The sequence below is a fragment of the Mastigoproctus giganteus genome, chromosome 14 (genome assembly GCF_048544385.1).
Source record: "Mastigoproctus giganteus isolate SK-2022 chromosome 14, ASM4854438v1, whole genome shotgun sequence".
Classification (NCBI taxonomy): domain Eukaryota; kingdom Metazoa; phylum Arthropoda; class Arachnida; order Uropygi; family Thelyphonidae; genus Mastigoproctus; species Mastigoproctus giganteus.
The window spans coordinates 63,639,964-63,666,100 of record NC_143588.1 but is presented as its reverse complement, the minus strand read 5'-3'; the positions used below and the strand labels follow the sequence as shown (position 1 = coordinate 63,666,100).

General features: G+C 36.5%; 1 protein-coding gene across 2 annotated transcripts in view; it reads left to right on the top strand.

Annotated features, from left to right (window-relative positions):
• The window catches only part of LOC150075172 (polyamine-transporting ATPase 13A3-like), a 409,674-nt gene that overhangs the window by 302,973 nt on the left and 80,564 nt on the right, over positions 1 to 26,137 (top strand). For both annotated transcript variants that reach the window (XM_090388296.1, XM_090388295.1), the window contains 3 exons: positions 5,143 to 5,244; positions 17,695 to 17,774; positions 18,649 to 18,801. In XM_090388296.1, the coding sequence (XP_090244422.1) occupies positions 5,143 to 5,244; positions 17,695 to 17,774; positions 18,649 to 18,801 (335 nt within the window). The remainder of the gene's footprint in view (positions 1 to 5,142; positions 5,245 to 17,694; positions 17,775 to 18,648; positions 18,802 to 26,137) is intronic.

Below are 26,137 nucleotides of genomic sequence, written 5' to 3'. Positions count from 1 at the left end.
GAATGGTTGTGTGAATTCTTTTTTTTTTTTTTTTTTTTATGAAAACCCCAAACACGAGAAGTATTAGAACCTATAGAACTTAGTACCATGCTTGGGTTGGAAGTTAAGGAGATGAAAGAAGATATTTGTTGACATTGTGTAGACTGTAATTTTTGGGAAATACCTATGAAGCAAGGCTGTTCCAGAATATGGCAGTTGAATGAATAAACGAGGAAGAGGAATAGTTGGTTCTGTGAGTTTGAAGTTGGACAGTAATTGGATGTTGGCTGGTGGTGGCACTTATTCTGACTGTTTTGAAAGAGAGAGCGGGAATTATAGAAGTCAATTCAGAAGAACAGTGCCCATGGAAGTATCTGTAGAAAAGGCATGCAACAGAAACTACGTCTATGAGACAGTGAGTGGAGAGACCCTGTTAGAGATGAGTCATTAATTAACCTAACTGCCCTCTTCTGAATGGAATCTAGAAGCCTGAAAGATGTTTTAGGGACACCACCCCAGATGTGGGAACAATATTCCATTGTAGAGCAGATTTTCAATTTGTACAGAGTGATCAGCTGTTTGGAAGAAAAGTAACGCTGAGAGCAAAAGAGAAAACCAAGTTTTTTAGATCCACAGGAAGCAATATTTGTAATGTGCTTGTGCCAAGAGAGATTAGAAGTCAGGGTAATCCCAAAAAGAGATATATCATTTTGCCTAAAAATCGGAGTGGCACCAAAGATAAGCATAGGAGCAGAAGAATCCTTTTTGCGAGATATAAGACACAACTGAGTTTTAGAAGGACTGAAATCAACTAAATTGTCTTTGCCCCACTGGAGATCAGCATTTAAGGAATTGGTAGTGGATATTCGAGAAGTTGAAGCTGATTGAGCAGGCCAAGTTTTCTCAAAATGGAAAGTGGAATGCAATGTGCTATCATCGGCAAAACTATGGATAGGATTTCCAGTCAATGGAAGAAGGTCATTAATATACAAGAGGAAAAGAGTGGGGGGAAAGAACTGAACCTTGGGGAGAACACCAGCATTAGTGGAGAAGTTAGAAGACAGAGAGCCATCTACCATTACCCTCAGTGAACGATCAGAGAGAAAACTGGATAACCAATTACAAAAAACAGTTGGCAAACCATAAGATGGAAGCTTGTTTAGAAGACGTTTATGCCAAACATGATCAAAAGCCTTTGAGATGTCAAGAGTGACTGCTTGTGTTTCACCAAACTTTTCCATTGAATTTGTCCATAAATGGACAACATAAGCCAGAATACCACCAGTGGATCGACACTGACGGAATCCATACTCGTGATTGTTGATCAGACGGAAGGTTTCGAGATAGTTTAAGAGTTGGTGGTTAATTGATTTCTCCATTACTTTAGAAAGAGTAGAAGTAATTGCAATGGGATGATAATTGGATGGGAAGGATTTGTCACCCCTTTTTTGGAACTGGCTGGATATGAGCAAATTTCCAAGCAGAAGGAAAACACCTTTGGAATAAGAAAGTGAAAAAAGATGGCAAAGAACAGGAGTAAGTTCGGGAGTGCAGGTTTTGAGAACAAGTGGAGAAATACCATCAGGACCTGGAGCTTTCTTAGCATCAAGATTCGTCAAAATCCTTCTGACATCCTTTTGACAGAAGACTACAGGAGGCACTGAATGGGAGAATGGTGGGAGGTGTTTTACCAAGATCATTAATACGTGTGTTGGAAGAAAAATGGGATGCTAGCAGGTCTGCTTTATCCTTGGCTGAAGTGACAACTGAACCATCTGGGTTTGACAGAGGTGGGAGCAGATATGGGCAAAAGTTGCACCAGTAGCTTTGGCAAGGACCAGAATGCTCGGCTAGCATTAGGGCAAGAAGCAAGTTTTCTGCTCTTAGCCTGTTCAAAATCTAGTTTGGACTGATTAATAACTGCTTTACAATTGTTGCGAGCTTTGGTGTAGGCAGAAGATGAAACTGAAGAATTGGAAACAAGCCAATTACAAAATGCAACGTTCTTCTCTTGAACAGCCTTAGCACATTTATTGGAAAACAAAGGACGAGATTTTAAAGTGAAGTGTGGAATAAAGGATTCCACACCTACAAGAATAATTTCACTGATACAATCTGAGCAAACATTGACATCAGAAGTTTTGAAACATTAATCCGACCAAGGAAAAGAAGAAAAGAAATCTCGCAGGCCATCCCATTTTGCATTCTTGTAATGCCAAACAATACGAGGTTTGGTATAGCCATGAGATAAAGGCTCCATTGGAGAAGAGACAATCACCAAGTTGTGAACTGAGGTGCCTAAAGGACCACTTCCTTCAATCGTGTACTTAGAAGGGTTGTTTGTGAGAAAATGATCAGGTGTGTTGGCTGTATGGTTAGGATTATCTGTTATTTTTGTAGGTGAATGAACAATCTGTGCAAGGTGATTAGTAATTGCAAAAGCCTCAGCATCTCAACCAACTGGGTCAGTGTGACAAGAAAAGGAAAGCCAGCTGGAGTTGTGAACATTAAAATCTCCAAGTAAAATTATCTCACTGTTAGGAAAGCTGGACTGGAGAAAGTGAAGCTGCAGAGAGAGGAAGTCAAAGAGCTTCATGTGATTAGTGGAGTTGGGAGAACGGTAGAGACAACAGATGAATTTGGCAGTATGAGATAGAGAGATTTTAAGCCAGAGAAAATCGAAAAGAGGAGATTCCAAATTACCAAGTTTCTGACATGGAATATCGGAATGGACATGTGCACAAGTATCACCATTGAGGCGAAAGCAATCTTACAGCGAATAATTTGGGCAACTTAGATGAGCAATAGTTGAATCAACCGATAACTGAGATTCTGTCAGGAAAAAGTACATGGGGTTTGGCAGACTACAAGTGGAAATGGACATCGTTGAGATTGAGCCCACGCATATTTGTGAAATGAACTAGGAAGCATTTGGGAGATTTAGATCTTTTCGCAGATAAGCTTACTCTATCAGTTTGACAATTCATGATAGTAAGAAAAAGTGGGGAGGGGGGACATGCTATATGAAGTAATGAAATTTTTGGATATGGCATACACACATGGTAAGAATATACCCAGATCCTTGACATAGCGTGACCTCGACAATGCCCCACATACACACTACTTTCCTCCCTCCAGTCACTATCTGTCAGAGTAGAGGTACTAGCTGATCCGGAAGCCTCCTAAAGAGTTACCAATAGGTTCGGTCAGGTGTACTAACTAGCGGCCAGCCTGCGAACACCGTTTTAGAGCTGTACCCTCGAAATGTAAGGAATATTGGATGTCGCCAATCTGTTCATCATAACATCAAAAGTCATCAGTCATACTCCATGATATAAGAGAGGGGTTGACCGGAACTTAGCTCTGGAGACTAAACATGCGTTCCACCACTTCAAACCTCCAATAAGCAAAGTGGCGGTATTGCACCATTTGATGAGAGTCGTCTAACACCTAGTATTGCCTGATAAACACAGAGCAGCAGCATTGTTCCATGTGGTGTGGGCACCACACCTCGACCCCTGCTTACGCAGGTTTGCACCGGGTGGTAACCCACAGTGTGCTTGTGCGTGGAGGTTATACCCAGGATTACTAACAGTCCCACCATCGTGAAGGTGCAAGCAGGGGATTTGACTGTCACAAACCATCCGGACTTCGCCGAAATTGGGTCCACTTGTCTTGAATGTCACCTGTATATCAGTTCCATCAGCGTTTTAGACTCCCAGGTAGCAAGTACAGCTTCTCTGGCATATCTGAGAGAATGTCTGTGATAACCGAAATTACCAAGGACATCATATGCCTCTATTACTATTTCTATTTGATTATCTGTAGTGACTATTCATGCATTAAGAATCTCCAGGTAATGAAAACACTTTGGTGGCAATCATAATATGTTGATGTGGGAGTTACTTAAAGATATATCTATACTTTAAAGGGAAGCGATAAAGGTGACTATAATGGTCCTAGACATTTCTTAAATTCTTTTCGGTAGGACCAACTGTGATGGTGTTACCAACTGTGAATTCTAAATGGGAAGCATTCAGGAAATAATCACTGGAGCTACTAGCTTTTCATACCAACTAAAGAGATGTTCTTCAAGGTTTAGACCTATATGGATGTCAGATGAACTGATGAGACTAATATCAGAGAAGAAAAATGCCTCAGACGATTGTAAATTATCAGTGGACACAAACCCACAGTAAATACAAATTGTATTCTTAGCCACAGATTTCTCGTAATCTGAGAAACCTTTGGCCAAGAATGCAAAGAAAAGAAATGAAACTGCTTCTAAAATAAGGATCTGCTTGTGTGCAAAAATGAGATCCAGCATCGCCTTGCCTCTAGTACAAGTATTGTTATGCTGCTTGAGGCCCAGTTCAGACATGATGTCATACAGCAGACTAGTTGTAGCGGATGACTCTTCAATGCCTGGTGGAGAGTGTTGAATGTTGAAGTCTCCAAACAAGTAAACCTCATCCGACTGGTGAAAAAATGTTTCAAACTCATAGAGCACTTGCGACAGCCTCCCCATAAGAAGATCGGCTGGGAGCAGAAGGTAGATAGCTGCAATGAGAACAGTTTTGTTATCAGCTGACAAAAGATTCCTTCGATATTATGGAAAGTCCTGTGCATTGTTAAGAAAAGAAATGAAAATTGGCTTGAGATATTGATTGCGACACCACCTCCCCCAGATCCCATGTCTCTTCTGAGGACAGTATAGTCCACTACCGCCACTTCCGAATCCAGAATCCCATCCCATAGTCAAGCCATGTTTCTGTGAAGATATATACATCAAACTCTAGAGAGCAAGGCAAGATTCTAAATTTGTCAATTTTATTCACTAGACTCCTACAGTTCTGATAATATATATGAAGAGATTGCTGATAGCCATCATTGCCTGTCCCTGTATGGACAGAAACAGTAGAGGCCTGCAAAAGAGAACAAGAAGAGTTGTTTCTGCACCGTGATTGCTAACTATCATTCTTCTCCACATTGTTTGTACTCTTGTTGTAGTTTTTAAATGGTAGATAATATACTTGCTTATGGCGTGAAAGTAATTTATGCTTTTAACACAAGAAACAATTGTTGTATGAAATGAATAAATTATTTGATACTGTATTTTTTTATTTTGAATACATATTAATGATGTTTTATATTTTCTTATAGGATATGTATATACCAGTAATTTATGAGAGTCGCCATCACCTGGCTATGGAGGGAAATACATTTAATCTTATTAGAAACTGTGATAGCAAACTCCTTGAGAAAGTAAGTCTCACTTGCAACTTTCGTAATTCATTGAAAAGATTTATCTTCGTAATTTTAGTTGTTCAGTCAGTTTTATGCATTTTTTTAACGTGGTAATTTTTATATAAGATACTTCGTGAACCAATTATTCATTGATTCATTTATTTAGTGCAATCTGTTTGCTTTTGATTTAGTAATTGGTCTGACTTAGCCTAGTAGTCAGGAATGGGACCACAGTTGCACACGCTCTTTGAGTGGACTGTGGTTTAAGCCAGGGAATACTAAATACGATTAATGATTGTATTCATGATTTATGGTAAACTCCTCTGACCTAGTGATTGTGCCAGAGTATAAACAAGAAAATTTTTTAAATAGTGCCATAAAAACTGTAGTCCTTAATGAGCAGATTTCGGAACTGTAGCCACAGTTCCGAAACCTGCATCATCACCTGGAAATTTTTTTTGAGAAAATTGGAAGTTTGTAAGGATTGAAAAATTATGTGCATAAATGCTTTTAAATATAATCTTTTTCCATATTTTGACTTTGTAGCCAAACATCAATATGGGATTATTGTCAAAAATCAAATCAAAATTTTGTAAAAAAAAAATTACAAAAAAAAAAATTTAAATCATTAAAAAAAATTGGCATGACTTTTATTTTAATTTTTTTCATTTTCAGTAATATTCTCTATATTTGGATATATATTATTTGATTTCATTTCATCACCTTTTTTATCTGAATCCCAGTGAATTGTTCAATTTTGGCTTGTGTAAAACTCAGGTTGTCTCAACACTTTCAAAACTGTTATAAATATAATAGATACTGTTACTTGTAAACACTGTTGGTAGATGCCAGCATGTTTTTGCAGAGTTTCGGGAGGATCGGTATACATCTGTAGATCGTAATTTGTTGATACTGCTTTGACAGAACCTTGAAAACTTATACATGCATACTCTGATCTTGCATGAAAAAAAAGTATTCATATATGTGCATATTTGTGAAAGCATTAAGAAATATGCTTATTCTCAAAAATACAAGGTAGGATAAAACAAAGTTTCCAGGACTGAATTTTTATTTAAGCAAATACAAAATCTCTTTCAAGGTTCTTTTTTTGAAAGTTCCTCGATTGTATTTGACACAGCTGCCATAACTTGCTTTGGTGGAAAATTGTCCCTTTAATTTTAAGTCCTATAAGTTTTTAGGGGCTAGGGGGAATAAGGAGGATACTGTTAGACAATTACAAAGACATTCTTGGAAAATATTCAGAAATTATTGTTGTGCAATGGGCAAGGAATTGACATGGAATCGTTTCATTTTTTTCTTCCCTACTGATTTTGTCTTCTGATTGCATCTTTCAAGCAGTGATTTCGCATAGGACATAAACTCAAAGTATGTGACCCCACTTGTATGCAGCTGAATCTCTGATTCACACTTAATGGTTTGTCTGTTTTATAGTAGTAGTTGGTGATACTTGAGAGGCGAAGGAGTGAATTGTTTTAGATTTATGTGCCTTCAGTTCACACAAAGTGTATAATACGTATATATATGATTTATAGGAGCTCACCTAATATTGCCTTGGTGCAATAATTTTCTGTAGGGAACTCCAACTTAAGCAAATTCTCATGTGTGGGTGCTAAATACCTAACCCTCACATACTTTTAGACATTACTGTACATAGTTTTGCAGTGACGATAATTTTAGCATTATCTTCTAACTAGAATATTGATAGTCAAATAGAGTATGTAGTGTAAGCTTTTATTTTTGTAACTTAGTACTTGTTCTGCCTGGTCATGGATGCACAATTTAAAAAAGCTGATTGCAGGTGAAAATTAAAAGATTGTCATTATCCATCAAGAAGTGTGTGTCCTGACAGGATTATCATAGAAAACAACTAGTGTGTGACAAAAAATCACTATTAAAACAGAAAATTAAAATGCAATTTGAGAACAATATAAAAATAGGACTAGTAAAAAGTTGCCTTACTTTTCATTGCTGTCATGTCTTCAGTTGTAATCAGTATGCTCACTAAAAGAAGATGGGATTTAAAATTGGAAAAACACATGTTGAGAGGGTTTAGACCAGGTTAATTGGAATCATACATTATTCAAATTCCATGTGTTAGAAACCTCCACAAATAAAAACCTCCTTAACATTGAGTATATTTTCATGTTCATTCGTAAAATTTTCTCTTGACGTGAGAAACTGTGTGGTAAGGGAACCTCTCAGCGATGTTGCTAGTCCTTCAGATTAGCATTACTGGGATACAGTGCCAAAATCTAGGTTCAAGGCTAAGACCATAGGAATCTGGTGTGTTTGTACACACGCCCACCAGATTCCTATGGTGTGTGTTTGTACACTGAAACCCATGGAAACTCGGAAAAGGAGGCTCCTCATGGTTGAGGGGGGGGCCAGCTTTGATACACCACTTTGGCTCCCTGCTTCAACAAGACAGGAGATTCTGGAATGGCTTGCCCGGATCATTACCTTGTGTGTTTACTTGCAAGTGTCAACTGTATCAGTGCTATGCCCCTACCCTCATGGATCAAGGGATAGGATTCAGGCTGGTGGAGGTGCAAGTATAATGCTTGAGTAGTGGGCATCATCCCTTTGGGCTCCTTGGTGGGTATGAATCCTGCAGGGATGACTGCTGAACTAAATAAAAATCTCTATGAATCTTGATAACTTAACCTTATCTTCTGGGACTCGAACACAATCTCTACCAGAAAATTATGCCATTAAACCAGATAATGTCATTTCAGCAGAGGGGGTGCAAAACTGAAACCCTATCAGGTCCAATGCCAAGATACCTGATAATTCATGCCACTAGGTGAGAAGTACATAAAGAAAATCTGTAAAAATTAATGCATGCTGGGGGAAATTCTCATTAAAACAGATTGTAGAAGCACTCAGAACAGCTCGTTTGAGCCACCACTATTTCAGAATGGAATCCCCTGGAAGTGTCTGAAGAGGAAATCTGTTCTGAACTGAAAATTTGGATTGGCAGTTTAAAAAAGCATTTCATACGTAGGAATGGGAATCCAGTGCCCACTAGCACCCTCAGCCTTACTTTCAATTCATCAACATCTAAATCAGGTGGGTATCTTCACTGCCCAGTCCTTTTGAGATGTTTTAAGTGTTAGAAATATGAACATACTCAAATGGCCTGTTGTATACACACTCAGCAACATGCAAGTGTTGCCCTTGCATGTAGCCAAGTTAGTTGAAATCATAGCTTGTTCAACTCAAAAACCCACATATATTAACTGACAGGAACACCCTGCATAATCTCAAGTATGCTAGCAGTGCAAAGAGGAAAGGAAGATACAAAAACTGAAGAGAGAGTTGAATATTTCATACTAGGAGGCAAGAAAAGTGGTGAAACCTATAAATAGTAACAAACTTTCATACACCAAGAAGGTTGCAGGGAGATGTCCCATTGGAACACAAGTAAAATGACTATTCTTTCTAAAGGGTTATTTGCTCCCATTGCACACTATTTACTAAGTTCATAAAAACATCCATACCAATCAGCCATTGTGCCACTTCTATATCAGTATCTTCTACTGCACTTCCTCTCCCAAACCCAATTGTAAAGAAAAACCACAGAAATATCACGGGCGTAGCACAAAAAAAAAAAAAAAAAAGGAAAAAAAGAAAAGATGTCGTAATTAAGGAGGTACATGATGAATCAGTTTTGGAACTTTTTGTGAAGGAAGAAATGGACACTGGTCAACAGGCACTTCCTCATTCTTGTACTTATCCTTTTTGGATAAGCTGGCACTACAATTTATCCTAAAAATTCCACAAAAGCCACCATCTAACCAAGCCCAGATCTTAGCAGCCCATAGTTTTTCTCGCTATGCTGGGCAAGCTCTTGGGGGGGGGGAGAAAATTATTAACCAGACCGTTAGACCATAACCAGACAGCAGCTCTACAATCAGATAAACAGTTTGGCTTTAAGCCAGGCAATAGTACTACCGAATATGCAATGCAGCAACTCATAAATACAGCTCAGAATACTGAAGTAAAATACATGCTAGCCATTTCTGTTGATTTTGCTGGTGCCTTTAACACTCTGTGGAGGCCCAGCATTCTTAAAAGGCTATGTCAAGCCAACATGCCCCCAGAAACTTAACTTTCCTATTTTACAGACAGCTGTGGATAATTTGGTATAGGTTCTGTTGGCATGTTGGCTTGGCATAGCCTTCTGAGCCACTACAGAGTGTTAAAGACACCAGAAAAATCAACAGAAATGGCTAGCATGCATTTTTTCCGGTATTCTGAGCTGTATTTATGAGTTGTTGCATTGCATCTTCGGTACTACTGCCTGGCTTAAAGCCAAACTGTTTATCTGATTGTAGAGCTGCTGTCTGATAATGGTCTAGTAGCTTGGTTAATAATTGTCTCCAAGAGCTTTCCCAGCACGGAGCAAAACTATATGCTAGTAAGATCTGGGCTTAGTTGGTTGGAACAGATATCAGGAAACAACCAAAATAGTAAAGGAAGCTGGCACTACTGCAATTTATCCTAATTTTTACTCTGGGACCCCCCCCCCCCCAGAAAAAGGCAGTGGTTGAAGAGTTTTAAAAGGTTGTCTGGGTAGGCTATAGCAAATTACTTGACTAGGACACAGCGTGACTTCCAAAGTTATGTTGGACTATCTAATTAGACTGTAAAACATTATCCAATATGCTTTCCTAAAATGAGGGCACCTGGTGCCCATGTTCTTTGATATGGAAAAGTGTATGACACACAGTGGTGAGCTATAGTGGGCTCGCAAGAGCCCAATATTATTATTATTTTTTAATTTGCGAGCCCATTGTTGAGACGATTTTTTTTTTTAATTTGCAAGCCCATTGTTGAGATTTATTTTACAAATGAAATCCTGAATGCAACTATTGAGTATCCAGAACCAAAACTACGGTGGGGTGAGTGGGACCCCATTCCCAGCATTTTAATGGCACAGTCGATCGGTTATGTATTTTAAAATTGCTTCATTTTTGATTTAATTACAGTCGGACTTCTGTTTAACGAACTTCTTTATAGTGAATTTTTTTGATTCCCCTTGGTAATTACATAAAATAGTTTGTAATGAACGGATTAGGAGAGACAACCGTGTATGCATTGTTCTCACCTCTGGCCTTTTAAGCAATTTAGGTAATTAGAAAGTGCGAATTAAGGGTGAAAGGGATTACCGTTTCACAATGTTAGTGGTGTCCGTAAAACCTATGCAGCCACATACCGAGAAGTCACGCTAGTCAATATACTTTCCATAGCCGGTCAGAGGATTAAGAAGATTCTCGACACGGATTATAGCCTCTGGTCAACCTGTGTTGTGGTTTCCCTTTACTCCGACAAACGGATATAAATTTTTTGGAGAAGTGAGTGATCCACACCTTCCAGTAAATTTCTCTTGTCTGTGTTTATATGGTCACAGTAGCTGAATATCAGTGTGATTCCCACATTTTGCACTGTATTCAAAGAACTAGTGACAGTAGCAATGTAGAGTGGGGGATTGAGGCAACTAAGATATTATATAAACTTTACAAAGATGAAATGTTGGCAGATTTTGAAACTTTGTCGAGCCTTTCACTGTGTAGAAAATGTTCTAAAATATAATGGCATACAGGCAATAATTAAAAAAAAAAAAAACTGTATCACCAATCTCCAAAAAACTAGCGCGAATTAAGGATGATTGCTAAAGAACTTGATGTGAAAACTAAAGATTGGTCGTGTGTTCGGGCCACGATGGGCAGCTTTTAGCTTGCGGACGGCAATTGTGGGTTGGAGGAATTATCCCGCTTTGTGCAAACATTTTGAATCAGAAGTTAAATATTCCGAATTATTAAATCGACTTTTAAATTTGGAATTTATTAATCGTTTACCACCACTAGTAGTAGTAGTAGTGGCACATGATGCAAGAAAGCAAGTGTATGAGCTTATGCAGCATCAGCCAAAAAAAAAAAAAATCACTAATGGTCGACATCCTGCAAGAGCTCTCTTACCTTTCAGAAGCTTTACAGAATCACTATGGTAAAAGCAGATAAATTAATTCTTTGAACTATCAATGCTATTGCTAATTTGAAAAATTCTGAAGGAAATTATGAAGCTAAAATTGAGAGATGTTGAAGTGGAAAGAATTTGAAGGAATCAAAATTGAAAGTAAAAAAATTACATCATGACAAGTTATTAAATGCATTGTTTTATTCTTAAAGGATAACTTATTAATGGAACAGGGTGATTTTAAATTAAATAAAGAAAATAACAATACCATTGAAAGAAATTTTAAACATATGCTACCCGAAATCGTGAATTTGAAAGAACTTTCGTCTCGGTGGCAAGACAGTGAAAATCGAATAAGAAATTTAAGTTTTCTGATAAAATATGAAATAAGAATTAATGATTTTAGAGATTTTGTTGAAGACAGTTTATCTTTAAAATCGAGTGAAATTACCTTTTCAATTAAGAAAGCCAGAAATATCTTTCAAACCATTGCCATTAGCAGTGCTGAAGCTGAGAGAGCTTTCAGTGTAATGAATACTATTGAGTGAATGAATGAATGAATAATGTTGACAATTAAATATGTTGAAATGGAAAACCATTGCTTCAATTTGATCCGGATCATTACATCAAATCATTCCTCTGTAATCATCGCTCAGCTATTGAGCAAAGCAAAAAATTGACAACAAATATTAATAAAGAAGTAAATTGGCAATTTTTAGAATAAATTTTTCTTGAATATTTGTGAAATAATTTTTTTTCATGTAATCTGTGATTTTTTTGTGTACTTTTTCTAGAAAGTTTGTTTTTTATGTAATATTTGTTTTTATATTGTGGAATGCTTTGTGATAGTTTTTATGTAATTTGTGATATGGGAAATAGTTCGTGTTATTTTTTATTCGCAATATTAAAATTTTATCATGAAAAAATATTCCATTATATTTCCCTAGTTGTTAAAAAAAAGTTGCGCGTATGCTGAGCATGTGCGGTAGATGGTTTATGCGAAACATCCTTCGCGTTTCTTTTAGTCATTTAGATTTGTATATATCGATTACGAAATAAAAGAGCTTTTTTATTGTAAATATTTTATTGATCATTCACAGATTTTCATAATTTCTGGAAGACAAGATACAATGGATTTATGATAACTAAAGTAAGAGATGTATACTTGCGAGTGCAACGTATCTAAATATCTCTGTAAAATAGCACCGATTGATGTACCGATCTTGTAGTTGAAGCGACATATGCAACTGTTAGGGGCACCTAACAATGAAATGTAACAAAAATGCAAGACGAAAAAAAGAAATTGTTACAAATATTTGTATTGTTGAAATCGTACTTACTGCAGTAGTAACTTCAGGAAGCATGATTGTGACATCATACTATTCAAAAATTCTAAAAAGTTAGAACTCCAGACACCATCGTATCCAGTTATCATAGTAAGGCGGGGCATGATAACCAGGATTTTTTTTTTTTTTTAAGATAGACCTAGGAACATTTTATGCATTCACTTATACACGTGATTAAGGGGGTAACATGCCGCATCTGTCCCCCCCTAAATTCACCCCTGACTTGAGATATCATACTGGTCACGAAAAATGCATCACACGCTATAATCACAGTACTAGTAGTGCGAGTGCGGGAAGCACCTCTAGTGGAAGCCGCGGATGACGTCACTTCCGTGACTGATTGAATTTACTCGGTAGAAAGTTGGAAAAATGCAAGCCCATTGTTAAAATATTCACAGCTCACCACTGATGACACATTGTGGAGGTTTAGTATTGTAAAAGACCTTTACAGTCCCAATCTTAGAGGTGATCACCTTGTTTTTATCAAACGTTTTATTCCATTGGTTTATCCAAAGTTCATGTAGGTGGATCCTACATGAACTTGGACACTTTCATGAAGGATCTCTCGTTCCTTCTACCGTGAGGAGGGGAGTATTCAAGGATCAGTTTTAAGTGTTCCGTTTTTTGCTATCACAGTAAATTCCACTATGCAAAAACTTCCTCCAGCTCTGAACAACCTTCTTTACTTGTATGTCGATAACTTTAGCATATTTTCCCAGTTGTGTAACACGAGGGTCACTGAAAAACAATAGCAACATACCATTGATTGCCTCAACATCTTTTACAGTAAATGGAATGGGCAAGCAAGGATGAATGTCTTATTATGGATGATTTCAGTCTGCCTCACATTAATAGTTCGTGTTATTTTTTATTCGCAATATTAAAATTTTATCATGAAAAAATATTCCATTATATTTCCCTAGTTGTTAAAAAAAAGTTGCGCGTATGCTGAGCATGTGCGGTAGATGGTTTATGCGAAACATCCTTCGCGTTTCTTTTAGTCATTTAGATTTGTATATATCGATTACGAAATAAAAGAGCTTTTTTATTGTAAATATTTTATTGATCATTCACAGATTTTCATAATTTCTGGAAGACAAGATACAATGGATTTATGATAACTAAAGTAAGAGATGTATACTTGCGAGTGCAACGTATCTAAATATCTCTGTAAAATAGCACCGATTGATGTACCGATCTTGTAGTTGAAGCGACATATGCAACTGTTAGGGGCACCTAACAATGAAATATAACAAAAATGCAAGACGAAAAAAAGAAATTGTTACAAATATTTGTATTGTTGAAATCGTACTTACTGCAGTAGTAACTTCAGGAAGCATGATTGTGACATCATACTATTCAAAAATTCTAAAAAGTTAGAACTCCAGACACCATCGTATCCAGTTATCATAGTAAGGCGGGGCATGATAACCAGGATTTTTTTTTTTTTTAAGATAGACCTAGGAACATTTTATGCATTCACTTATACACGTGATTAAGGGGGTAACATGCCGCATCTGACCCCCCCCCCTAAATTCACCCCTGACTTGAGATATCATACTGGTCACGAAAAATGCATCACACGCTATAATCACAGTACTAGTAGTGCGAGTGCGGGAAGCACCTCTAGTGGAAGCCGCGGATGACGTCACTTCCGTGACTGATTGAATTTACTCGGTAGAAAGTTGGAAAAATGCAAGCCCATTGTTAAAATATTCACAGCTCACCACTGATGACACATCGTGGAGGTTTAGTATTGTAAAAGACCTTTATAGTCCCAATCTTAGAGGTGATCACCTTGTTTTTATCAAACGTTTTATTCCATTGGTTTATCCAAAGTTCATGTAGGTGGATCCTACATGAACTTGGACACTTTCATGAAGGATCTCTCGTTCCTTCTACCGTGAGGAGGGGAGTATTCAAGGATCAGTTTTAAGTGTTCCGTTTTTTGCTATCACAGTAAATTCCACTATGCAAAAACTTCCTCCAGCTCTGAACAACCTTCTTTACTTGTATGTCGATAACTTTAGCATATTTTCCCAGTTGTGTAACACGAGGGTCACTGAAAAACAATAGCAACATGCCATTGATTGCCTCAACATCTTTTACAGTAAATGGAATGGGCAAGCAAGGATGAATGTCTTATTATGGATGATTTCAGTCTGCCTCACATTGATTGAAATAAGTGGAAGAGAAACTAACCTAAGGGAAAAATTTTTCTAAATAAACTAGATGATTATTACTTATACCAGTATGTTAGAGGAAGTACTAGGGGTGATAATATTCTTGACCTCATTACTCACAAATTAGATTACATCAAAGGGCTTAAAATACAAGAACTATTGGCAGGTAGTGATCACGCAGTCATCAGTTGGAAGATGAAGAAAGATGCTGCAGTAGTTTTAAAGGTAAAGGCATAGGTTTTCACTTCAGAAGAGGAGACTTTGGCGGTTTAAGGTGCTTCTGTGAATTGTCATTGGAGGGCAAATACACGTGAATTATGGAATAATTTTAAAGCAGAAATCACAGAAGCTATGAATGTATATGTACCATTAAGAAAATATTGCAGGAGGAGGATGCAAAAATGGATGACTACAGAGCTGGCTGGTCAAATAGAGCAGAAAAAGATATCATGGGATAATTACAGAGTGATGAAAAGTACAAAGCCTACAACAGGTACAAGTTGATCTGTAACAGTATCACAAATAAGGTTAGGGAGGCCAAGTGTGCATATGATAAAGCATTGGCTAAGAGAGAAAAGAATGGGGAACAAAAACTTTTTTGTGTATATGTATACAAGGAAGAAAAAAAGAGAATCAGACTGGACCCTTGTGCACTGGGTGTGAGAAAGTCTTAGACAACCCAGCTGATGTTTTGGATGAATTGAATGGGTACTTTGCATCTGTCTTTACTGAAGAAAGACCCTTCATGCTGAGAAGAGGCTATGCAAGTGAGGCTGAGCCATATGAAATTAGTGATTTCGAAATTACAGATCACTCTTTAAAAACTTTTGAGTATAAAGGCAAGCAAGGCTCCTGTAGTTGATGGCATATACCCAGTAATTTTGAGGAAGGTGCCAGGGAGTGTATTGAACCATTGAAGTTAATTATGAGGGCATCTTTGGACTTGATAGATTCCTTTGGATTGGAGAAGTGCCAATGTATCATAAATACATAAAGGCGGTTCTAAGAGTGAGGTTGGTAACTACAGACTGGTTAGTCTAACTTCAGCAGTAGGGAAAATCTTAGAAAAAGTGCAATCCAGGGACATTTTGATAGATATGGCATTCTGAAGGATGAACAACATGGTTTTGTTAAGGGAAAATCATATTTAACTAACTTAGCTATTTTGATACAGTTACTCATGAGCTGGATGTAGGGAACAATTTCGACATAGTTTATTTTTTATTTTAGCTGGAACATGTTGGGATTACTGGTTGGCTGTAGGTCAGAAGGCAGAAAGTTCTGATTAATGGATATTCTTCAGGTTGGTGTAATGGCGGGAGTGCTGTTCCCCAAGGTCGGTTCTGGGACCTCTGTTGTTTTCGATTTTCATAAACATCATCAGTGATGGAATAGAAGGCTCGATGTTAAAATTTGCAGACAACATAAAGATTAGTAGAATAGTTAAATGATTAGTACCAAGCAGTGGTCCTTCAGGATGATTTGAACAGGCTGCAGGAATGGTCAGAGAAGGAGTACTGTTTGGTATTGACCATTAACATCAAGATAGATAGTTTTAATGTAGCAAAATGCAAGGTCTTACACTTGGGGAATAGCACCCTCAAAATAAATTATACACTTTGGTGGGTTGAATTAAAAACAGTAGACAAAGAAAGGGATCTGGGAGTTATAATATCGGCAGATATGAAGTTTTTTGAGCAGTTTAAACAGGATTCCAGGAAAGCCTGTGGTGTTCGATAGAACACCACGGGCTTCCCTGGTTTATCGAACATTATCTGTAGAGATATGGAGGTCATAGTCCCACTGTATAAGGCAATTGTAAGCATTTGGAATCTGCGTTCAACTCTGGAGACCTTGTCTGAAAAAAGACATTGAGCTTCTTGTTGGGCAACTCGAGTGATCCATAGTTGGGCAACTCGAGTGGCGAGATCGACAAATGGGCCACCATATGAGGAAAGATTCCAAATATATGGGCTATAGAGCTTGGCAACTCGGCACCTCAGAGGTGACCTGATTGGAGTTTATAAGGGCTCTGAGAGGGGTTAGTAAGATGAACAAAGGCGGAATTCTCACTGTTAGAAAGAATTCTTGAACTTGTGGGCATCAATTAAAATTACAAGGGAGAGGTTTAGACTAGATTGTAGGAAGTTTTCTTTTAGACAGCGAGTCGTTGATTGCTGGAGCAGAGTGCTTGCATGGGCATTTGAAGCTGACAGATTGATTCAAAGGTCAACTGGATAATTACTCATGTGAAAGGGAAACAAATAATTTGTATTTTCTTATCTACTATTTTTCCTCCCCTCATTTTTTGTAGCCAGTGCAGCAAATGCCTCTGGCTTCCTTGCACTATATGACTATTACTATATTGTTTTGACAAATTTTCTGTATTTTCTCTAATTTTCAAATTATTTATCTTAATTGGTGCAATATAATGATTTAGATTAACACAGTAAGCTCAACCATTTTTTTAGACCAGTTGGATAATTACTTTAAGTCTTGTTTAAGCAACATTCCTTGGTTTTCCTTGTTAATAATACCATTTTCTTCTTTTATTACTTTACCAGTATAATAAACCAACGTTAACGATATGTATTCAGGACAGATTATTATCCTCATTTTAAAATTGTAATTGCAATGATTCACACATTAGCTGAGGCTGCCAGAACAGAGAAGTTTTTAATGTTATAATTCTCCTCTTGCTGAATGAATATATGCTGTGATGCTGCTCTTGTTTAATGAGCAGCACCATTCAATATGATGGTGTCTCTCTTACTGAAATGTGTCAGTGGGGATTCTCATGCTGTATCCTACCCTGGAGTATAAACAGAAAAATACTATTTTAAAAAATTAGCAAATAAGAAATTTTGTTGAGAAAATTTATCAATAAAAATTCGTAAAATTAATGTGTAATTGAAAATTAATATATGTTAAAATTACAGATTGTACAAAAGGGTACAATATTTGCCAGGATGTTACCAGATGATAAATTATATTTAATTGAAACTCTGCAACAACTGGGGTGAGTAATTTTATTTTTATCATCTCATTTCTTAATTATTATAAATGAAGTTAATTTTTTTTTATTATAATCAGTGTTTTGTTCCCTATAGAGAAAAGTGTCACAATGTAATAATTTTGGATTTTAAGCATCACAGTTCTTAATTCCATCTTATAAAAAGACTGTAATGCTAATTCCAATGTGCTTTGTCATTTAATGTCTTTTAAGGTAATGGAAAATGGTAATTTGAATTACGTTGCATTTTAGGGCAAAAGCTTCAAGTTACGTGGTGAGTTAACATGCTTACAAGTTAGTGCAAATGCATCAGATCTGCTCACAGCTAACTACTAAATAGTTATAAGATTGGCTTCCTTATGTATATCTCATAATGTGAATACCTTCACAAAGAGTTGCCATGATATTGCACTACCTCGAATAAGTAACTCTTCACCTTAGGAGAAGACTATTGTTACTTATTCTCAGCGGATGCCACCACCCAGATGGCACTGTTTCGGAGCTGATTGACTCTTCTTCGGTGGGTGGGCAGGCACCCTGGTGTTGCAATGATGGCAAGGCAGTTGTGAAGTATAACTCCACAATATGGAAGATGCCTGATGGTGTGCCCACCCACCAAAGAGGAGCCAATGAACTCCCAAACAGTGCCGTCTGGGTAGTGCATTATTCGAGGTAGTGTAATATCATAATGCAACTCGTGAAAGTATTCACAATATGAAATATACATAACGATGCCAATCTAATAACTATTTAGTAGTTAGCTGCGAGCAGGTCTGATGCATTTGCACTAACTTGTAAGCATGGTAATGGAAAATAAATTATTTCCCATCAATACTTTCTTGTCATTGATATTTGCTCTTTTTTTGTGTATATTGTCTAGTCATCAAGTTGGCATGTGTGGTGATGGTGCTAATGACTGTGGTGCATTGAAAACAGCACATGCTGGAGTATCCTTATCTGTTGCTGAAGCCTCTGTAGCATCTCCTTTTACATCAAAGACACAGAATATTCATTGCATTCCTTCACTTATTAGGTATTTTTCACTTTCTTTGCTCATTGAATTTTTATGAATATAGTTATCTATAAATTGCCTAGATAGCTTAAATATACTGTAATGTTGTAATGTGATAACCGAATATTATAGTGATAATTTCAGAAATAAGAGCAGACTCTATTAGATAAATAACAGGATATAAATAGATATATATACAGGGTGTCTCAAAAATATTGGTACAAACATTTAGGGGAGGTAGGTAACATCTAAAGCAGTGTTTCCCAACCTTTTTTTTACCATGCCCCACCTAAGTCTTTCTAAAATTCTGATGCCCCCTATGTAACGTTGGGAAACACCGATATACATATTTTTTATATTCAAAAATTGAATTATTTCCTAAATGAAGCCTAATTACAACTTGTTCAGGACACAAAACTTAGGTTTTAGGAAGAAATCATTAGGAAATTATTAAGAAAAAAACAGTAAGTAAATTTTCAAAACATATAATGGACAACTAAAATTCAAGTACAAAATAATTTATATGAAAGATTTTTTTATAATATTTTAATTTTTAGTAATTATTATTTAATTGTTTAATAATTTCAACATTCCATGTGAAGTCACTTCTAGATGAGTGCACTAAATTTAGTGAGACCCTTGTGCTTGATGCTTGCCGCAGAGAGATTTTATATTGGGCTCCAATTTAGTCAGCTTCAGTCTCAAGTCTCCCCGTTTTGTGATATCCAGTCGATTTCTTTTCTTTAGGAACAAATCATTTATGGCACTAAATCCACATTCAGCTAAATATGAAGATGGAAACGGTAACAATAGCTCTCTTGCAAAGTTGGTTGAATTTGGGTATTTAATTTCTGTTTCATCACAAAGCCATGCCATCGCTCCTTTTATATTGAATAAAGTTTTAAATGACTCATCATTTTGCATTTCTGAGAGTTCTTCTTGGTACTGCATTGATACATCAGACAAATCCACTAACATTGGTTGCATCATCCAGGTTGGAAAATCAATTTGTTTTAAATCAGAAAACCTTTCTTTTAAATCAGCGGACAGAATTTTCAGATGATCGACAATAACAAGTACAGCGGTATCAGTCACTTCACATTTTTGCAGCCAACGAAACTGTTCAAAATTTTTGTTACAAATATATTTTTGACATAATTCAATAAATGTAATGAAACCAAATATCTTCGCTTTTGCATCGACGAGAGTTTTATTTGTTCCTTGAAGTTGTTTATTTAATATATTTAGTTTTTCAAAGATATCGGCTAAATAACTCACAAATGCTTTACCATCGACCGTTAACAGATGCTTCATTTCAGGTTTGTCACTTAAAAAGTCACTAATAGTATCAAATAGTTCCATGAATCTTTTCAAGCAGTTCCCTTTCGAGAGCCACCTTACTTCAGTGTGAAGTAAAAGTCTCACATGGTCTCCATTTTGTTCTTCACAAAAAAGCTTGAAGAGACGCTCACATTTGGCATTAGCTTTAATAGCATTGACACATTTTATAACTGATTTTAGTACTTCATGAAGAACAGGCGAAATATTTTTAGCTACCAAGTTTTCCCTATTAATAACACAATGCACAAGAAGCATTTCTGGATTCTCATCTTTCATCAATTTTAAGCAGCCATTTTTCTTGCCCATCATATTAGGAGCACCATCTGAAGCGCAAGATGTTATATTTTTCATTGGTATATTATTGTCATCTAAGTAATTTTTTAGCTTATTATATATATCTTTGGAGGTAGTGGTGCTCTCTAATGATTTACAGAATAACATTTCTTCAGCAAAATTACCTTTATCAATATATCTCACATAAGTTATCAGTACGGCTTCACTGTCTCTCAAAGTTGATTCATCCATTTTCACTGAGAATTTTCTTGTTTTCAGCTTTCCAACAAGTTGTATTTCAATATCTTCACTCATTTCATCTATTCTTTCGCTAACAGTATTGTTATTGAGTGGCATAGCTTTCACGTCTTTGTCATCTTTTTCCAGAACTGTTTTAAGAAATGCTGATATTGATGGTTTGATTAAATTCTCTCCTATAGTATGATTTTTCCCAGATTTAGCAATGAGTAAAGAAATTTCATAACTAGCCTCAAGAGTACGATTGACAGTTGCAGTATGAGCAATAAACAGAGACTTTAATGTTGCTCTTTTTTCAAAATTCTTCTTTAAAGTTTGAAAGTAATCTAAATCTGAATTTACATGAGCATTATGTTTCGCCTTCAAATGCGCCTCAAGACGACCTCGCTTCATTGATTCGTTGGTCAAGCATTGTTGGCATAAAAGACAAAAAGGTGACCTTTGATCATGGATAGCGGGTATGAAACCAAATTTTAAGTATTCCTCTGAATACTGACGAACTTTTTTTTTACTTGCACTACTCATTTTACTGCGCAACTGAAAGAAATAAATATAAGATAAATCAAAAACTAAAAATAAACTATGCATTAAAGTTAATTTAATTTTATTTTAATATATCAAAATTAATTATTAGTACGCTTTTTGAATGAATAAATCACACGAATTACTGAATTCGGGCTATTAAATCTGTGGTCTCTGTGAACAAGCAGATAAGTCTAATTTGTCAAAAATGAGATAAGTGCACTATAATAAAGTATTTATTATTTACTATTATGTGACACGCAGCTATCTTCGTTATTGTAGTTTTAGCGTGAGTAATAAATATTTGTATATTCGAATATATGCGTGCTTATATGAGAGTGTGAAGTTTATTTTTCCTCTCCTGCAAATTCGAGTTTTTGGACTTATTTGCTTATTTACTGAGACCACAGAAATACATATATGACAAATACATACCATTGTATATCACGGTTCTTCATTAATAATAATTCTGTGCGTGGACAAAGTAATTTTTATTTTAATCTGAGATCGTCAAACCTATCCAAATGTACAGTCACGATGCCCAAACGAGCGTTTGTATGAAAGGAATTACCTATTTCATATAACATGCTGAGTTTGCGGTAGGCTACAGTAGACAACCACTTTGCTTGCACATTGCACATGCCATAAGCAATCGTCCAATACAGTATGTACTATTCCTTCACTAGGCATAGTAAGCAATACTCTCCAAGCAAACTGTAGTTGATATTACTCCAAACTTTCAAGTGCAGCTCTATAGAAAGTACAACATTTAACGAATGCTTATTTAAAACTGAGATACCAACAATTCTTCTTTTGTACAAGTTAAATCATAGTAGGCGGTTGTTTTAAACTCTAGACGAGCAATTTTTGAATTGTCCCCCTGAACAATCAAATTGCCCCCATGTGGGGCGTGGGACCCACGTTGGGAAACACTGATCTAAAGGAATGTGAATCGCATAGCAGATCATTCACAAAGTAACGATTTCTTAGCCATCATGTTAAAAAGAACTAGCCACTCCTCTTGAAGGTAATGATTTTCAGTGTTGCACTTAATATGCTAATGCACGGTGTGCTAATGAAAGATGATGCAGATGTTATTCAGCAAGGGGAGGTAGGTAACATCTAAAGGAATGTGAATCGCATAGCAACCCATAACTGGAAACGTCACGGGAAAGTAGTAGCAGAGGCACAAGAAGCAGAAATGACACAAGACAGTAATTAGTGGCAAACATTTATTTGACATAATATTAATATGGTAATGCACGGTGTGCTAATGAAAGATGATGCAGACGTTATTCAGCAAGGGGAGGTAGGTAACATCTAAAGTAAATATTTTTGAGACACCCTGTATATAGAACTTATCTTCTTTAAGAGTTCTTCCCCCCAAACATTGAACTGAAATGATGCACATGTATAATCTTTATACTAAGTTATTTGTGGCAGTATTTTATCAGTATCATAATAACATTTTGTGTTTTTATTCATTTGTTTTTCATTTGTAATTATTATAGCTATAGTAGATAAAGATTGATTCCTCATTGAAATAGAACTACTTTTATTTCACTTACTGATGATGACCACAGCAAAGAAATTTCAGAATGATGCTATAAATTCTGAAGATAATTTGCAGCTTTAGGAGATCATTCACAAAGGAACGATTTCTTAGCCATCATGTTAAAAAGAACTAGCCACTCCTCTTGAAGGTAATGATTTTCAGTGTTGCAATTAATATGCTAATGCACGGTGTGCTAATGAAAGATGATGCAGACGTTATTCAGCAAGGGGAGGTAGGTAACATCTAAAGGAATGTGAATCGCATAGCAACCCATAACTGGAAACGTCACGGGCAAGTAGTAGCAGAGGCACAAGAAGCAGAAATGACACAAGACAGTAATTAGTGGCAAACATTTATTTGACATAATATTAACAATGGAGTACGAGATGGATGCATTTCATGATGTTACAACAGATGCTCGAATGTTCCACCATGAGACGCAATGCATTCATGACACCGACGCAGCATGGATTGGCGGACACGGTCGAATACACCTGGAGTTTCTTTGATAGCAGCAGCACAGACGAGTGTCACCACGAGATCCATTTCCGTCTCCACAGGCGATTCATACACGATAGATTTGAGTGCCCCCACAGAAAGAAATCAAGGCTCGATAAATCAGGTGAGCGTGGGAGCCAGACAACGGGTCCACCACAGCCAATCCATGGACACCCAAAACACCTGTTCAAATGGTCACGAACACACCTTCCATAATGGGCATGCGCCCCGTCATGTTGAAACCAAATGTTGCATCTCATATTTGCTGGAACATCGTCAAGTAAACCTGGTAGAACTTGTTCAAGAAAGATCCGATATTTAGCGGAGTTCATGCGGGATGGTAACAGGTATGGGCCGACTAAGCAGTCACCGACCATACCTGCCCACACATTTATTGCGAAGTGACGTTGTGCCGCATGGGGCCTCACACAGTGTGGGTTGTTGTGAGCCCACATGTGAGCATTGTGCTGATTGAATAAGCCCCTTGCTGAATAACGTCTGCATCATTTTTCATTAGCACACCGTGCATTAGCATATTAATTGCAACACTGAAAATCATTACCTTCAAGAGGTGTGACTAGTTCTTTTTAACATGATGGCTAAGAAATCGTTCCTTTGTGAATGATCCCCTAAAGCTGCAAATTATCTTCAGAATTTATAGCATCATTCTGAAATTTCTTTGCTGTGGTCATCATCAGTAAGTGAAATAAAAGTAGTTCTATTTCAATGAGGAATCAATCTTTATCTACTATAGCTATAATAATTACAAATGAAAAACAAATGAATAAAAACACAAAATGTTATTATGATACTGATAAAATACTGCCACAAATAACTTAGTATAATCTTTATACATGTGCATAATTTCAGTTCAATGTTTGGGGGGGGGAGAACTCTTAAAGAAGATAAGTTCTATATACACAGGGTGTCTCAAAAATATTGGTACAAATGTTTAAGGGGAGGTAGGTAACATCTAAAGGAATGTGAATTGCATAGGAACCCATAACTGGAAACATCACCGTAAGTCGGTAGACGGCATGGTAGTCGCCGCACGAAGAGCATGCATCAATATACAAACTGATTCACACATTTGTGAATCAGGGAAATGCATTGTGTAATAGAAAAATGAGGGATTAGGTTTCCAAGAAATTTACCTCCAAAGACCTATAACTGAATACAGTCAGTCCTCGTATAGCACGATAGTTGTGTTCCTAGAAACCCTCATGCAATGCAAAATCGTGCAATATAAACAACAGGCCCTATGGGAAAAATAGGGTTAGGTTCCGACCACCCAAGATTGAACACACATTTGTAACCAAAACATTACCAAACACAATAAATTATTGTAATAAAATACGTATTTCATTAAGACTATTACATAATAAAATATTGCTAATGCTTTTGCTTCTATCGTAAGCAAACTTGTTTTTTGTTTGATTTTCTATCGAAACAGATGACAGCCGTTCCATCTCTTCCAATTCTTTGTCTTAATCTAATAGATTTTAATTACACTTTGAGTTGTTCCCGCTATAAAAGTTGTTTTTATTTTCTCTGCATTCTTTGTAATTCTCGGCGTTGCCTCATTTAGGCCTGTAGCACATGCAATATCACATGGTCTTTCATTTTGCTCAAAGCGTTTCACAATTTCATATTTTTTTCTCTATCGACAGAGGCGGACTGGCCATAAGCCTTACCAGGGAAACCACGGTGGGTCGGAGGCCGGTGTGATTTTGGCCATAAACCATAGTATGAGGCCACTACAAATTTTCCAGGGTAAGAATTTTTGATCCAATCCACCTCTGTTTATCAATATTGCTTTCCTTTTTCCCTCTGAATCTGTAGTGTCTTCACCAGGACGCTTCCTTTTCACACCTTTTAAGTATTTTACTCATTTTTAGGGAATAAAGCACAATTACAAAACGAGGAGGCAAGCTTGATACACATAAACAAAGCTGCGGGCATGTAGCAACTGAATAAATAACACCATAAAGGCAGAGACAACTCTGCCTCACTAGCTCACATTTTACTAAAGCACATTTCTGGAGGTCACTACCATAAAACAATAAAAACAATTTCCAGTTGCGTTCCTGCTAGTGGAATCTGTTATAAACTGGTAGTAAACTCGATCTAATTGCATTTGCGATAATACCGATAGCTGGAATTTTACATTATTATGGTGACGTTTCCCATTCACTGATATAAAAAGCATAAATACATTTTCAAAATCTTCTCTTCATTCCTATCGTGTTGCGTTCAGTTGGGGTGATTCCGGTCCAACTGCCATTTCTTGTAAACACAAAGGCAAATTGTACATAAGCGAATTCGGTTCGTGTTATATACAATATCGTTCCCCTATTTATAAATCGTGTATGATCAAATTCGTGTAATGTAAACATGTGTTATACGAGGACTGACTGTACTTATAACTGAACTGTCCTCATATGTATAAAATTATCCTTGATCTATACTATATGTTAAATTGTCTTCTGGTCCACAAATGCACTAAGATAAGACAAAATGAATAAAATGAAGAGTGAACTTAACATAAATATGATGTTCATATATGTGTATAATGTTGCTGATAGTGCCATTTATTTTATGTTGTAGATGTGTTTTTTAAAACTTTGGCTTGAACTGAAGAGACTGAGGTTTGGTGGAAATTGTTGGTATAGCATAGCATAACTGCTATTTCACTGGGTTTATGACAAGAATCCATTTTTACTTGATTTGACTCTTCTACGTCTCACTGTCAAAATATAGTTGGTGATAAAGAGTTTCTCCATCTTTTTCTAACTATGTTAAAATTAAATTTGTTTTAAAAAATTTTGCAAATCTCTGCTTATTTTCATTAACAAATTGCCATTAGGTGTGCTGCAGTAGTCTATGTTACTAAATAAAAATGCAAGATAA